This window comes from Tachypleus tridentatus, chromosome 6, assembly GCF_004210375.1.
Source record: "Tachypleus tridentatus isolate NWPU-2018 chromosome 6, ASM421037v1, whole genome shotgun sequence".
NCBI classification, from domain to species: domain Eukaryota; kingdom Metazoa; phylum Arthropoda; class Merostomata; order Xiphosura; family Limulidae; genus Tachypleus; species Tachypleus tridentatus.
The window spans coordinates 82,364,438-82,379,728 of NC_134830.1; the positions used below are offsets into that span (position 1 = coordinate 82,364,438).

Sequence of the window (15,291 nt, forward strand, 5' to 3'; positions counted from 1 at the left end):
TGAAAAGTTTTCCCCCAAAAAATCAAACTATTTGTTGAAATAAAATAGTATTACAGTTTATAAAATAAAAAGCCGAAATATATTGTATTATATAACATTAGGAATAATGGAAGTGAATTTACGGAATAACTTATTGATTCAGTACTTGAATGTTAAGTGATCTAACAGCTGAAGAAGTTTGTTAAAATCTTACAACAACCAGAATTTTTTAAGAACCATAATAATGATCCATTAAGCCAGTAAACTCAGATGACCACCTCAGATTACATATTTAATAAAACTATTTCTGGAAAGTTCTAGGAAAAATCACTAAGTTTAAAGAGAACGCTCAAATAGCTTTTGCCTGAGGAAAGAAATGGTAAAGTAAGCAAAAGTTCTTCGAATCTAATTTTCGTAATGATTCTATATATGATATTAATATCTCTTTGGCCCTAATCTTATCTCAAATACTTTACAAAATCAATGTAGAGTTTTAATAATTATAACATAATTATTATGAAATTTTTTTTATCTATTTACCATCATCTTAGACTGTAAAGAACATATTTACTAAGAATTTTAATAAGTATCTGGATTGTACTAAATATTTTTTCCTTAATACAATAATAATTATATGAACTTGAGATACCTTTTACACTTACTCTTTCAAATTGTAAATTATTAAATATATCGGCTTTATTACACGTGATAAAACCATATATATATATATATATAATTTAAATGTGATTTGTTCGAGAACTAATAGCTACATAATAGTGAAAATGAGTGTCTTGTTTTTATATAGGAAACATATACAGGTGTTTCTTCTCATATTTCTACTTAATAGCTTCAAATATTATTTAAATAAACTGCTTGCTAAATATTACATGGATTGTTATATAAACAAATAAGATGATTTGTAATATCAGTCAACACATTAATTAAATCATAACGAATAAGAGCATTACTAGGTAACTATAGCTATGGATTAAAAGCTAAAAGATAAATACATTTTATTATGTAATTTTGTTTCCATCGCTTAAAATTCTATATTAGATAGTTTCCTGCAATTAATTGGTGAAATTTGACTAATTATTTACAATGTTTCTTGTTTATATTCTACGTGAGATAGATATTTTCTTAGGCTAGTACAAACTGTTAGCTTGTGATCGCTTCAGTCCCATTTATATTTATGTATTAATTCAAAAATACAGTAACAAATACTTTCACAGCAAGCAAATTCTGATTTTTAAGAGCTAACGTCCTTATATTTTTGAGCTAATAATACAGCTCAGTAGTTTTCTCACTAAACATTAAAATGCTGTGTTGTTTATACGTAAAACATGTCTTCATACATTCCCCTTTACTTCAAACTTTAATAGCGTTGCCTCTATCGTTTATTATAAAAATTTAATTTAGCTTCTTTGTGTTTTTATATGATTAAGCTCACGAAAAGTGCAAATGAAATATTATTGTACAAGGTTTCTTACTGGAAACCCGCACTGAGTCAGTAAACAGACATATCATAACATACATTTAAAAAAAAAGTAATTTACCTCTAAATAAACCATTACATTGAAAGTACACATTAGAAACCGACGTAGCATTTATAGTTAATTGAATTATAAAATAACAGCATGGAATTTCAATATCAAAAATCAATCACTAAATAAGCATACTTCAGTAGAAACTAGAAAATTTTACACAGGTATTAATTTCCTATGTTTGCTTTGGAATGTTTCTTTTTCGTCACTGATTAAATGTTTAAGTACTTTATGAAAAAAGTTTAACAGACTAACAAGGACATTTTTTTTCAGAATGTTACGTTGGAGATGACAATGGGGATACACACGTTTTAAGGTAAGTTTCAATTTCATTTATGTTTTTATTTATTTATTTATGCTGGTTTATCTCGTCTTATTTTTATTTACTTTGCTGCTTGCGATTTGTAATGGACTGAGGCTTATAAGTAATATTTGCTATCTGCACTGGTTTAGTGATTTGTTTATTTATAATTCACTTACCTTAAGCTTGTGCTTTTTATCATTATAAAAAAGTAAATTTATTATTTTATAACTAACTGCACTTCTTTTAGTAAAGAAGATTTCTATGATCACTGAAGTTATGCACAAATGATAAAAACTTATGTAATTATAAAGAACACTTTTCATAGTATCAGTTCTATTTCATTTTGAAAAAGCGTGAGAATGCTATCATAAAAAGATGTTTTATTATCGTTTGATAAATTGTCTTTATTATGCATTAAAATGAAATTATATATAATGTTTTTGCACGAATATATCAACATTTAATTATTTCCGATATGCAATATTTTGTGATACAGAGACTTCTAAACTACTACTAAAACTGTATTAAACTATAAAGATAGGGAAAAAGTTTTTGTTTACCATGTTTTAAACTATTTTATATGGTTAGGTTAATGCAGTTTGCATGAATTCCAAATTATCATGTTTGTGTGGCGAATTTACATAGATGCATATTATTAAGCTCATATATATATAAGTATTTGTAAAATAAAAATAACAAATTTCCAATATTATATAAATACGGAGATCTGAAATGCACAAGTATTTTATAATCGAATGTGTACCATTATTAGTAGAAATAATTAGACAACAACCACAAGCTCCAAAACAGTCTTAAAGAATTGAAATCTAGAAATCCGCAACTAAAGAAGTAAAATAATGAAATAATGTCCAAATATATTATTACTAATACTTTGTAAGGATTTTGCAGTAATTTAAATGATGTAGAAAAAATATATAAAATGACAAAGCTAACTAATGCATGATATATGCTTTTTTTGCTAAGAAACATGATAATATTCTTACAAGTGTTATTCTCAAAACAACGCAAATGGCGTGGAAGTATGTTAAATAAAATGCTCATAAGAATCCTCATGATGAAATAAAAGGGCAGTGTGTGATAAAAATAAAGGTACTTAGATATGCTGTAGTTTTTAAACGACCAAGATTCATGTAGAACTATGATGTTTTGGGGTTTATAAAAAACTCATTTAGCACAAGTTTTGTGGTTAATTACAACAGTACAAAATCAGCTGATCCTCGAAAAGTGCGGGAAGTTAGGTCCAGCGGTTATTTTGATCTGCTTATATATATATATATATATAAGTTTATTTCTTTGTTTCTGGTGGACATCGTGAACTATTTCAATAAGGTATGATATCGAAAGGCTGAAATGCCTACTGTCTCTTTGCATACGTGCTTCTCGGTATAACTTTCGTTGGTTAATACTGGTATTTCTTAATCCTATACAGGCTATGTGCATTTAATCACCACATAACTCACGCCACTTGTTACTTAAGCTACAAATCAATAATAAACTTAAAACACCAAACAACCAAAGAACTGTATTTCAGTACTTACAAGTTTAATTGTTTCTCAACTTGTTTGAGTGATGGGTGCCAGGGATAGCCACCTTGATTTCTTTTTACTGCCTGACATGTTAAAAGTAAATCATTTTAAAAGACAGAGAAGTAGTCTGAAATGAATTGTGACAAATACTAAAGTGAAGTATAAAATATAATAGTTACGCTGAATATTATACGAACAAAATAACAACTAATAAAATGTTTTATCCTTTGTGTACTTTCTCGTAATGTGGCTAATATCAAATAAATTAAAAAGTTTTAATTAAGTTTCTGGTAAAATATTGTTTGAAACTTTTAACAAATGTTTTAAATATCATTGTTGTCTATTTATTCTAGGTCCTCTTTTACAAGGACATGTTGATTATTATATAATAGGTACTCACCATTTGTTTCTGTGTGTAAGAAGCTCATGTAAGCATCATGTTTAATGCTATTCTAAAATACTCAATATTCGTCATTGGGATATGTTTAATATAAAGTAGTGCAACTTTGGTTATTTACATAAGGTTTCTTAAACTCCTTGCGCAATTAAATTCAGGTATCTGTGGATTACAAAAGTTTATTTTACTTTTATATACCTTACATATATATATATTAATTATAAAATAATACCCAAATGCGCACCCTTAGGGTCCACGTAGTATGGGTACAAAATTTCAGGCTTCTTTGTTCGTATTATTATAGAGCATGTCTGTATGTCGATCTGTGATTTCTTTGAGAAGCAACTAGTAATGTGATATCAAATATAAATGCAAAATATTTAACTCAATAATAAATATATCTTGTAATAAATAATACTTAATTTAATGTACTTTTATTACAGATTATTTTTCTAGAAAATAAAAATGTTTAAAATGTTCTTGACTTTTCTTCCATGCTAAAATAGGCTTTGAATACATACACTGGTATAACATTTCGAGTGAAGCCAGGTACTTTTGCTAGCATCTGAATAATAAATATTTTACCTAATAAATTTGAAAGAGTTAAGAAATTACTCAAATAAAAAACATTATGCTCTTGTGTAGATTTTTTTACATTCAAATGCAACCCAGTGGCTCAATGGTAAGGTTCAGTTTCAAGCATTTAGAATGAAAGTAAGGAAAACTTTCTCTTAAAAAAAGGTTGGAAGATTTGTCCACCTAAAAATACACAATACACAATAAATAATATTTCCGTAAATACAACACTCAGAATAGATAAAAGTTGTAATAACGCCACCTGAATTCAATCTTAAATACTATGTTGGAGTTAGCTAGAAAAAGAGAGATCTTTTTCAGGCTACCACACCAATTCTAAGAGAATTGCGAAGAAGAGTAATAGAATTAAGATACAACAAAGATACATCAGTGAATATAAGTAAGATAATTATTATGAATACGATGAACAAAGTTGACGGTTAGGTGTGTGTCTTACAACAAATGATCACAACACACAACGTATAAGATAAAATTTGGTATAAATATTAGTGTAAAAGTATAGAATGACCTCAACTAAGATATGTGACTTGTAGTGGATACTTTTAAGACATGAAGAAATATATATTTGAATTTGCTCTAACGTAAAACATATACATTGATGAAAATCCAGAACAGAGAAGCTATATAAAAAAAATTAGAATAAATTTTCTTACACCTCCGGTTTTATGTGCAAACTTTCTTAAGTTAGAAACTCGATAATATTTTCTCATTAGAAGATTTTGTACAATGAATGTTGGAAAGGCTCTTTATAACCACAGACTCTTCATGTGTTTCTCATTTATTAGTACTCTAATGTCATGATGTACCATATCAATAATATGAGGCTATTTTGTCCTTCAAAGCTTTACTTGAACAGGAACTTCAAGTGAAGTAAAAAATAAACATTTTAAATCCAGCTTTTATCTTTTAGAAATTCTTCGATTCTCCACTTAAACTCTCATAAAAGATGGCATCCACTACTACTGAATGAAACTAATACTATTATTCATAAACTGTTATAAAAATGAAACTTTTTAAAATGGGACTTAGATTGCCTTTTCCAAATCTTAAATTTATTTCCTCTTATTCTGTTGTTTTAGGATAAAGCTTGAACTCACTGGCATTTATTCAATCAGCCTTCAGCATTATCTTGTGAACTTTAATAACTTCTACTGTTTCAATTCTCAAAAAAATACCTTCGTACCTCTTAATCTATTCCCATAAGACAATTGTTCCATGCTTGAAATCATCCTCATAGCCTTCTTTTCAACTCTTACCATTAGGTCAGTTTTCATTTTTTTTCAATAAGGATACCAAAAGTGTACACAGTATTCCAAATTAAACTTAATTATTGAGTCGTATAAAGAGATAATTACCTTTTTCGACTTTTTTATCAATTCAGCTCAAGGTATACCATCCAGTTATATTAATTTTTCTCCTAACAACAGATCACTGTTTTGAAAGCGTGAGTAATTTATCTATTGCTAAATCATTTTCTTTAGTAACGTTATTGAGTGGGTAACTATTTAAATTAAACATGTGATACCAGCTATGATAACGTAAATGCATTACCTAGTATTTGTTTAACTTAAATTTTATTTACCAAATATATGCCAAACATCCTTAACACATGGATTCTTTTTGCAATATATACCTCGTAATTTTCATTTTGCGCTTTAAACTCCATTTTCTTATTTTCGCGTGAAAAACAATAATATAGAGTAATTGGCAGCTGTCATACAACAGATTTTATTATGTATTTTGCACTTTATGATTAAAATATACGAATATTTCTTGCTGAGTATTAAGTAACCATGATATGACTAATGTGGATAAGTACGTTATAGAGAGAAACGAATTTGAAGACTCACTAAATCCCTATGTCACCATGTCTGGTCAGGCACCATTTGACGATTGTGCATTATGACAACAGCTATACAGTTTCAATTGTAAAGTTTTCCTATATCCAAAGTAGATCCATACTCCATGTTGCTTTCCATAATCTTCCTAATCTAGAAAGTGAGCAACGAGTTTTTAGCGATCATTCTATTAGTCCAATTACTCAGAAAATCACAGATACTGTCTGCGATAGCTTAATCGCTATAACTTTGTATGGAACACCATAAATGGTCGTTTCATTCTATAAATGCCTGAAGAATGCAATGATTGGATAAATGTGTTATGCAAACATCTTTTGTGATTTGTGCAGCTTTTTCTAGTAGAAGGTAATTTTCGATAAAGTTGAGTACTGATGACTGGGGAACATAGATGACTTTTGCCACCGACTTTTGTGTTCCTGAATTCTCATTGTCATGTTATGTTACACTTTGCTTCACACAAATGTACCAACTTGATTCTATTATTCAGTTGCCAATGTCATTAGTCCCTCAGAAGCGCATCAGTAAGATTACGTACTTACAATGCTAGAAACCGGTTTCTGATCCCCTTGGAATGCACAGCACAGATAACCCCTTGTGTAGCTTTGTACTTAATTTCAAACAAACCAATGTCATTAAATGCAAGGAACATCCTTGTCTTGGAAATGTCTAATTTTGGCACACCCTCATGATATTAATGTATAGTTATTTTTCGTTTGAAATGGCTGTTACTTAATCTTTCCAAATTTGATCAATTTTCAGTAGAATCACACTACCTGTCAAACGCCAAACAATATCCAAATGTCATTCTTTTTTATGACGTTCCACCCCGACTTTATATCAGCTGTGATTTGAACATCAAAAATTTGAAATCATATAGGTTCAGCTCTTTGTGAAAACCTACATTTATAAGTTTCAATCAATTACGAACACATATAGCAATCAGCTTGTGTTGGGCGTATAACTAAATGAAATGTCTTATAAATTTACCTAAAGAAGTCCAAAAAACATTCGTGTATCCTATCAGATCTTTAAAACATAACATGTTTTGCACTTACTGACGTAATAATAATTACTAAACGAATTAAATGATGTTACCATTCTTATAGCTCGGAATCATTAAGCCTTTATACAACTGTATCTTATCAGTAGGAAAATATTAGTTATGCTGTGCCAGTTTTAAATGCGTGAGATATTTCGGACAAATAGAATTTAATAATAAAACATCATAACGCGTCACACAGTGACTAATTATATAATTGCAGTATATTATATAGTGATGTCACATTACTTTTATTATAATTTTTTTTTATTATCCATTGAAGATATCATTCTTCGTTAGCTTTGACATTCTACGTCATTAAACTTGAAAACAAAGTAAGAAGATCTGATTATCTTTATCTTACAATATCTTAAAAATAGAGTCCAGAGAATTCATTGTAAAGAAATGAGCATTCTGATGAGTTATCGGACGGTGTTTATGACGGTAATATTTAAACCTGCAACTATAAGAATGCCTGTAATGCATTATAAATTTCATTTGTAAAATGTTTAACTATCTCTGGCTATGTTGATATAAATTGCTATTTATTTATTGTTTGTGGTTTTATACACGACACTCTAGATAAAAGCTATGAAGATAATAAGTATTCAAATATACTACACAAAACTCAGTATAAAACATTTCAAGAAAAGCGACATATTCAAGGGTCTTAAATTTATTTTGATTAACTGACACAAGTTGTTGATTATTCCTTTAAAATCGTTCCACATAATGTATATATACATACAGGAAGGGGGAAGCCGGATCACTAAATATCACCCATTGAAAATTCAATGTCAAGAAAAGGTGAATAAATAATTTTACTTGAGATGTTTAAATAATTCTGGAAGGATGAATTATATAAGGCTCATTCACGGATTTTCAGCTCATAAAATATTTAAATAATGTTTTATTACGTTATCTTTTGATGAATTGAATATTAAAGTTTGATAATTACAATATTATTACAAGGATGTAACGTATGAACAGTGTTATATACTCCATCAAATTAAATAACTTATAATTCATATTTTGCTAAATAGGACTCTGTATCAAGTGCCTTTTATCAATGTTTAAATATTTCAGATAGCAATGCAATAATCTGGGGCGATTAAACTAATTTGCATAGGGCATATTTCAATCATCTTCACTTGACAATAAAAATTTGCAGATCTCAATTTAAATAACACAAATATAATGGTTTCAAAATTGTTACTTAACTAAAAATTATAAAATAGCATTTGTGTTAGGCATTTTATGTCACTTTCAAGCAGTACGTGTAATTTACCTAATTTGGACGTAATTATTTAGGATAAGTTTATTATATGAAAACACTGAATATTTGCACTCAAGGAAGATGCTAACCAGATAGAAACCCTTAGCTACATAGCTTGCGCTTTTATCACAAATATTTTCTATCCTTTGTTTGCATATACCCACCCTTTAGCAACCATGAACATATCTAAGCTTGACAGATAACTAACTATAGCAGTCAAAATACTTCAGGCAGAGATCAAGATAGTAAAAGGAGTATGAATTAGGTCTAAATATATTCGTTCTAAAAATGATTTATTGTTAGCAGACATTTCAGTCGAACTGCAAAAATATGAGATGAAAAAGATAAACAAAAGGCAAAACACTTTAAGTGAACGGATAGTACAAAGCGCGGTGATAAAACTCGACTGAACCATAGTAAACGCTTATTTACAACAGTCTATTGGCCAATTAATACAACAAATATCCAATAAGCAGAAAAAAAATCTTCTACGTTATATACTTAGATGTTTTTAGTAAAAAAGAATAAATTACATGTATTTACATTAGCATGGACACAAAACTTTTTACTGTTCCACTCATCAGTGTTCATTTTCATTTCACATGTTTCCACAGGTTTAATTTAATGAAACATTAACTTCGTTGATATACATCGTATTGTGAAGGGAAGAAGGGTGCAGCTCATTTAAACTACCGAATCATCCCATTCCAGCCAAAAACTGAAAATAACTTTTAATATTTTTTCTAGGGTATTGCGTGATTGGCATATATAAAAACCGACACGCCGAGAGACAGGGAGAATATTATTGGACAGCTAAAACAAGTATGTTATGGGTCTAGGAAGCTATGCCTATGATTAACGTCTATTAATCGAAAAACTGTACAATTTGACAGGAACGTTATAGATTTCGAACATTTCAAATTGTTCAACATCAGATAATTACTTTGGATGTTGTGATTTCTACCAATATATTAAATATTTTATTTAGTAAGACATGGACTTCTAACTGGTGTAGGGCTGGTCAAGAAAAACGTCGTTAGCTCGAGCAAGGTGCAACAATATCAACTCTGAATTAATTTGCTTGGCATTGAGCGAGATCGTCGATAAAATATTTATCGGGTATAAGACTCTGTGCTGTCTGTAAATTTGTAAGCTGTTGTACATAAACCATCATTTGTAATAACTATCAGTAATAACTGTTATTATAAATTGTATTGTATTTTATGTTTGCATATTAAAAGGTATTTGTGCTAAAAAAAGAAAATTGTTTGTATTAACCTTGTTGGCAAATAACTTTAATTCATTAGTTATTAATATTTAATTAACTACTAAGCTCAAATTCAAAATTCCGGTTAACTGAAATACTAACATGTTAACAAAAGCAATATAATGAATCGTAGATCCGTCTGAAATAAAATAACAATACGTAACAAAGGTAAAAACAAAGTCAATTTAGAGCATCTGTACAGTTTTATCGCTTGCACCAATATTAATAAGAAACGATATGTTGTCGATATTCTGCGAGGGATAGAGAAATTACGATCTATTTAATTCCATTTTTCCTGGTTCAGCTAAAGAAATATATTAAAGAAAGAAGAATTTAACACCCAATACAAAGAAAAACAAATGGCTGATAAAGATTTTTTGTGGTAAGTTAAATGAGTAAGAATATTGACCTGACTCAAGATATGAAAAACAACACATCTCATTGAAGTAGAGATTGAGTAATCATCACAATAATAAAAGTTGTCATAAGGAAAACAAAAACTCAAGGTAATTTTCAAAATGATCTGGCATGGTTAGGTGATTTAAGCACTTGACTCGTAATCTGAGGATCATCCCAAACTTACTCGACCTTTTAGCCCTAAAAGCGTTATAATATCACGCTCAATCCCACTATTCGTTGGTAAAAGAACAGTCCAAGAGGTAACGGTGGATGATGATAACTAACTGCCTACTCTAGTCTTACACTGCTAAATTATGGACGGTTAGCGCTAATAGTCCTCGTGTAAATTTGGGCAAAATTAAAAACAAACAAACTTCTGAAAACAAAATACAAATTTAAATGTATATTGGAAAGCAAAACATCAAAAGCAAGATCATTTTGATAGTATATTAAAGATTTCATCTGTAATAGTGGCGGCCAAAAAGTGAAGAAAACTTTTGAAAGCTCTGATGAAGGAATACATTTTACTTCTGATTATAAAATAAATGTCAAGAAACAAATCGTATTTTTATAAGAAATGTGGGTGAAATGCGAGATATTCAATAAAACACCAAATTATATTTTTCATTAAAGAATACAACAATCCTAACTTCTAATACACTTTCAGAGTTGCCGGACAATTACCTGAACTTCCTGTCACGTTATTTAACTGTTTTTAATCCGATGCAGTAATAAATCATAGTCCTGAATTAATTAAATTTTATTTCAGATGTTGTGGTCAACCTGAAAATACTTATTAACATTATTATTGTAGTTTCCGGGGAAAACATATATATATATATCTTTGGAATATTGTGAGTGCTTGTGGTTCTGTACGACAACAAAGAGATATGACTGTGATGATTCTGAAATTCTATTTACAGTTATTTATTAACCACAAACAGCCGATCAACTGGAATTTCAACAATAAAATTGATCGTCTAAATATTGCAAGCATATTGCCGAAACATATATTCATAAACCCAAAACAAATGATATGTTGTTTTGAATTAAGCACAAAGCTACACATTGGGCTATGTGTGCTCTGCCCACCACGGATATCGAAATCCTATTTTTAGCGTTTTAAGTCCGCAGACATACCGCTGAGCCACTGGGGGCAAAACAAATAACTAGCATAAAAAATTGTACAATGAAGTGAATAACTCGATTCCGTACTACAATCTAAAGAAGAAAAATCCTAGAAAAAGGTTTTATGCATGAACTTATTTTAAAAAACTGTCATTGATGTTTTAATTTTCCGGCCCAAGGATAAGATTAAAGAAAAATTAATTAAATATTATGAGCCTCCAACTGAATAAACTTAACAGCAGTACCCAGTCATTTCATTTGTATTACATAAATCATAAAGACTCTTTAGATTTTGATCTACCAACTAAATGGAACTTAACCTAAAATATAAAGAATAAGTTGTTAAAATTAATTTTTGGTTCAGATATACATTAAGCATAATAAAATTACAATATATATTCAGATAGGAATACAAAATTTTACAGTGCATACATGAAGCTCAATACATTGCAATAACGTCACATTCTTTATTGTGATTAGAATAGAAGGCAATGCTTATAATAGAGAGTTTAAATAGATAATAATTGGTTATCATCTAGAAATACAATACATCCGGTCAAACAACAAGATTATTACGAATGAGTCGGTAACTGAATTTCAATACTGGCTGTGCAAAAAAGCAATCGAAAACCAACCTTATGTCCACCTGATTTCTGTTCAAGAAGTAAATTTGTACAATTTATTATTTGAGCTGATTATTTGCTATTTTAAAATAGCAAATGTATGTATGTTTTTCTGCAATTATTATTTATAAAGCATAATTTAATATTGAATAGTTAAATTGTAAACTATTTACAAATCAAATCATAATTCCTAAATACCCCATTGTTGTAAGATACATTTCTAATGTTATAATTTAAATGCCTGTTTGCCTGAGGGAACTTTTCATGACGTAAAAATGACTTAAGGTCTAAAAATGTTTTAAAAGTTAAGACCTCTTTAGAATATAGAAGCTTTTTGTATTAGTTACAAAACAGCTTTATGTATAAACGCCAGATTCAATGAATTATTCATTTCACTTGATGAGATAGTCAGTTCATTATCAATTATTGGTTTAAACAGAGAGAGTTATTGTGTCTATTTGTTTGTCATTGAATTAGTTAGTCAGTCTATTTGTTATCGATCGACTACAGAGATAATTTTGCTAGTAAGTGTATTTGTGAGTTATGTGTATATTAGTTTTAGAATTTTGATTCAAGCGTGGTTTGACAAACTGGGTGTGCCAGTTAGCGTAGCCTGTAGCAAAGGTTATCAAAGAAATACATTAATTTGTTATCATTATACAAGCTTAACTTAGCATTATTTTAAACAAATAATCCTAAAGACTGGATCAACAATAGAACAGTGGTGTCGAGAGTGGGATTATTTTGTTGAAAATAAAATAGAATTTTCATCTAAATTCAATGTCTCAACAACACAGTCACCAAGCAAGATCAAATATTCTATGGAGATGATGAAACTGTGGAAAGTAAATCAAGTGGAAAAAAGTTAAGCATTAAAAATTAAAAAAGGTAAAAGAATAACAAAATAAACAAAAAAGAAAGAAGGTAAAAGTATAAGAATGATGCCAATAATTAAAATATGATAAAAAAGAAAGAAACAGAAAACATTAAGAGATGGTTAGTAAATTTTTAAAAGGCGAATAAAAATTTATAGATACTTGAAAGAATTACTTTAAGAAAAAGACAGAATATTCTAAGAATGAGACATAAAATAAAACGATAAAGAAAAAGAAGGAATAATTCAAGAGAGAAACTGAAAGAAAGGGATACCTTATTCAAAGATTAATTAAGAAAAAATGATTGAATAAAGTATTTATGTTGTACGAAGTAAATTATAGTAACATGACTGAAAAATTACAAAAAGACTGTAATGGCAATTTTTAAAAGTACGAAAATATATCTTCATGGTGAAAAAAAATTATAACAACCAGATCAATGAAATAGAAAAAAGGCGTCAGTCAGTAGTATAATAAACCATCTAGAAAATAAATTATTAGCTTTGAAGATCAAGCAAGTATATCTCTTTCTGTAGCTACCCAAGAACCTAAATAATCATTTAATAAAAAATATGGAATAGGAGACGCTATTTTGGCTATACCTATTACCACTAATATTGTTTTATTTGTAACTACTAGATTTTCCTATACTGCTCTAGCCATTTCAATATCAAATCCAGTCCTAGAATTTCATTGGACAATTCAACAACATCATTCAATCAAGAAAATAAACCAACAGAATGTTATGAATACGTGCTTTGCAAATATATTAAGATCAGTTCAAAATAAATTAAATAGTAAAGAACATGTCATTCATCATGCTGCCCATTTAGAAGGACCATATCAAGGATATTAAGCAAACTTCCAGTTTTAAACTATAAGAAGTGTTAAGCATATGTAACTTTTTATCTAATAGGTCCAGATAGACAGACGAGAAGGAAGTATCCAACCAAAGCTCAAGAACAGAGTAGAAAGGAAAGGAAATAAAGATGTTAGATTTTCTTTCCATTTTTATTCCTTTTTCTTTTCCATATATTTAAGTCAAATATATGGAAAAGCTGAAAAGGCTTTCCCAATTATCTTACCCACATATATACATTCATTTTATAATGTCATTAGAAACTGGAATGTGTACGTTAGGCCGAAGTAAAGTAGGTGAACATCTTTAGAAAAATCTCTGCAGAATTTAAGTATATTAAGGTCGTTTAAACAATTTAAGATACTTTCTATAGACTATAGTATCACCAACTAAAAAAATTATGCAATATCAACACCTCCTAATGATATTCTAAAAGAAATAAAATAATGAGTTCAATAATTAGTTACACAAAATGGAAGAAATAAATCAAAATATAATAGGTGTTTTGAAAGAATATGTTGCCAGAAATTGCAGAAAAAAAAAAGATAGTAGAGAATAAAATCTTCTCCTAATAATGTTATATAAAAAATAGTTTTAAATAAAGGAAACAGTGAGAAGGGTGGGAAATTTCCTTCACAACTGAAAATAGAATATAGACAGAGTTGAACAGCAAATGGTTATAAAATGTCAACAAAGTAATGTTGATAGTTATTCTTACTCTACAAAGCTACTATAAACCTCATAATGTATGAGTAACTGACATCAAGGAGAAGTAACTATTGGGAATTAGCATCATCCTGAGACAAAGATGTAAGGCTAGTTAGACTAGCTTCAAATAGCCTCACAGTTTGTTATTCGAACATTTGAGTTGTTTTGAGAATAAAATGGTTAACTTAGATTACTATGTTTAGTTTGTGCAATTTCAGTTATTTCAGACCCTAAGTTTGATCAGTATGCTCATTCAAGAAAGACCCTTATGACATGCCTTTAAAACTAGTATACGGAAATTTTAAATAATGATAAGTATTTTCACCTTGAGGCCCGGCATGGCCAAGCGCGTAAGGGGTGCGACTCGTAATCCGAGGGTCGCGGGTTCGGGCCCGCGTCGCGCCAAACATGCTCGCCCTCCCAGCCGTGGGGGCGTTATAATGTTACAGTCAATCCCATTATTCGTTGGTAAAAGAGTAGCCCAAGAGTTGGCGGTGGGGGGTGATGACTAGCTGCCTTCCCTCTAGTTTAATACTGCTAAATTAGGGACGCCTCGGTGCAGTGGGCTAACAACTTACTCACTTAAATAACTGTTGAAGAATCCGCAAGCGATTGCGGCCCTATGTTCCTTGATGGAATCTAGTGGTGAATGAATTCTCACCTTAACTATTTCGGTAGTGAACAAAAATCAGTGAAACATTTCCATAGTATTGAAAGTTATATGATGTAAAGGCATGAGAAAAGTAGTCCCATAAAATGAAAAAAAAATCCTCTGGTGCTAAATACATGCAAACAGTACTGTACTAAAATCATAAATATGTAATTGGTTGGGGAATTAAAATGTTCACGATATAATATCTTCTGTAGGTTATTCAATGAAATAAAAAATG

At 29.5% G+C, this 15,291-nt stretch overlaps 1 protein-coding gene across 2 annotated transcripts in view; it reads right to left on the reverse strand.

The window, feature by feature from the left end:
- Positions 1 to 15,291, reverse strand: part of LOC143252922 (uncharacterized) — a 145,791-nt gene that overhangs the window by 16,582 nt on the left and 113,918 nt on the right. The window contains exon 8 of one of the 2 annotated variants that reach the window (XM_076505791.1): positions 3,387 to 3,457. The exons of the other annotated variant lie outside the window; for it this stretch is intronic. Within the exon in view, the coding sequence (XP_076361906.1) occupies positions 3,387 to 3,457 (71 nt within the window). The remainder of the gene's footprint in view (positions 1 to 3,386; positions 3,458 to 15,291) is intronic. 2 annotated transcript variants of the gene reach the window in all.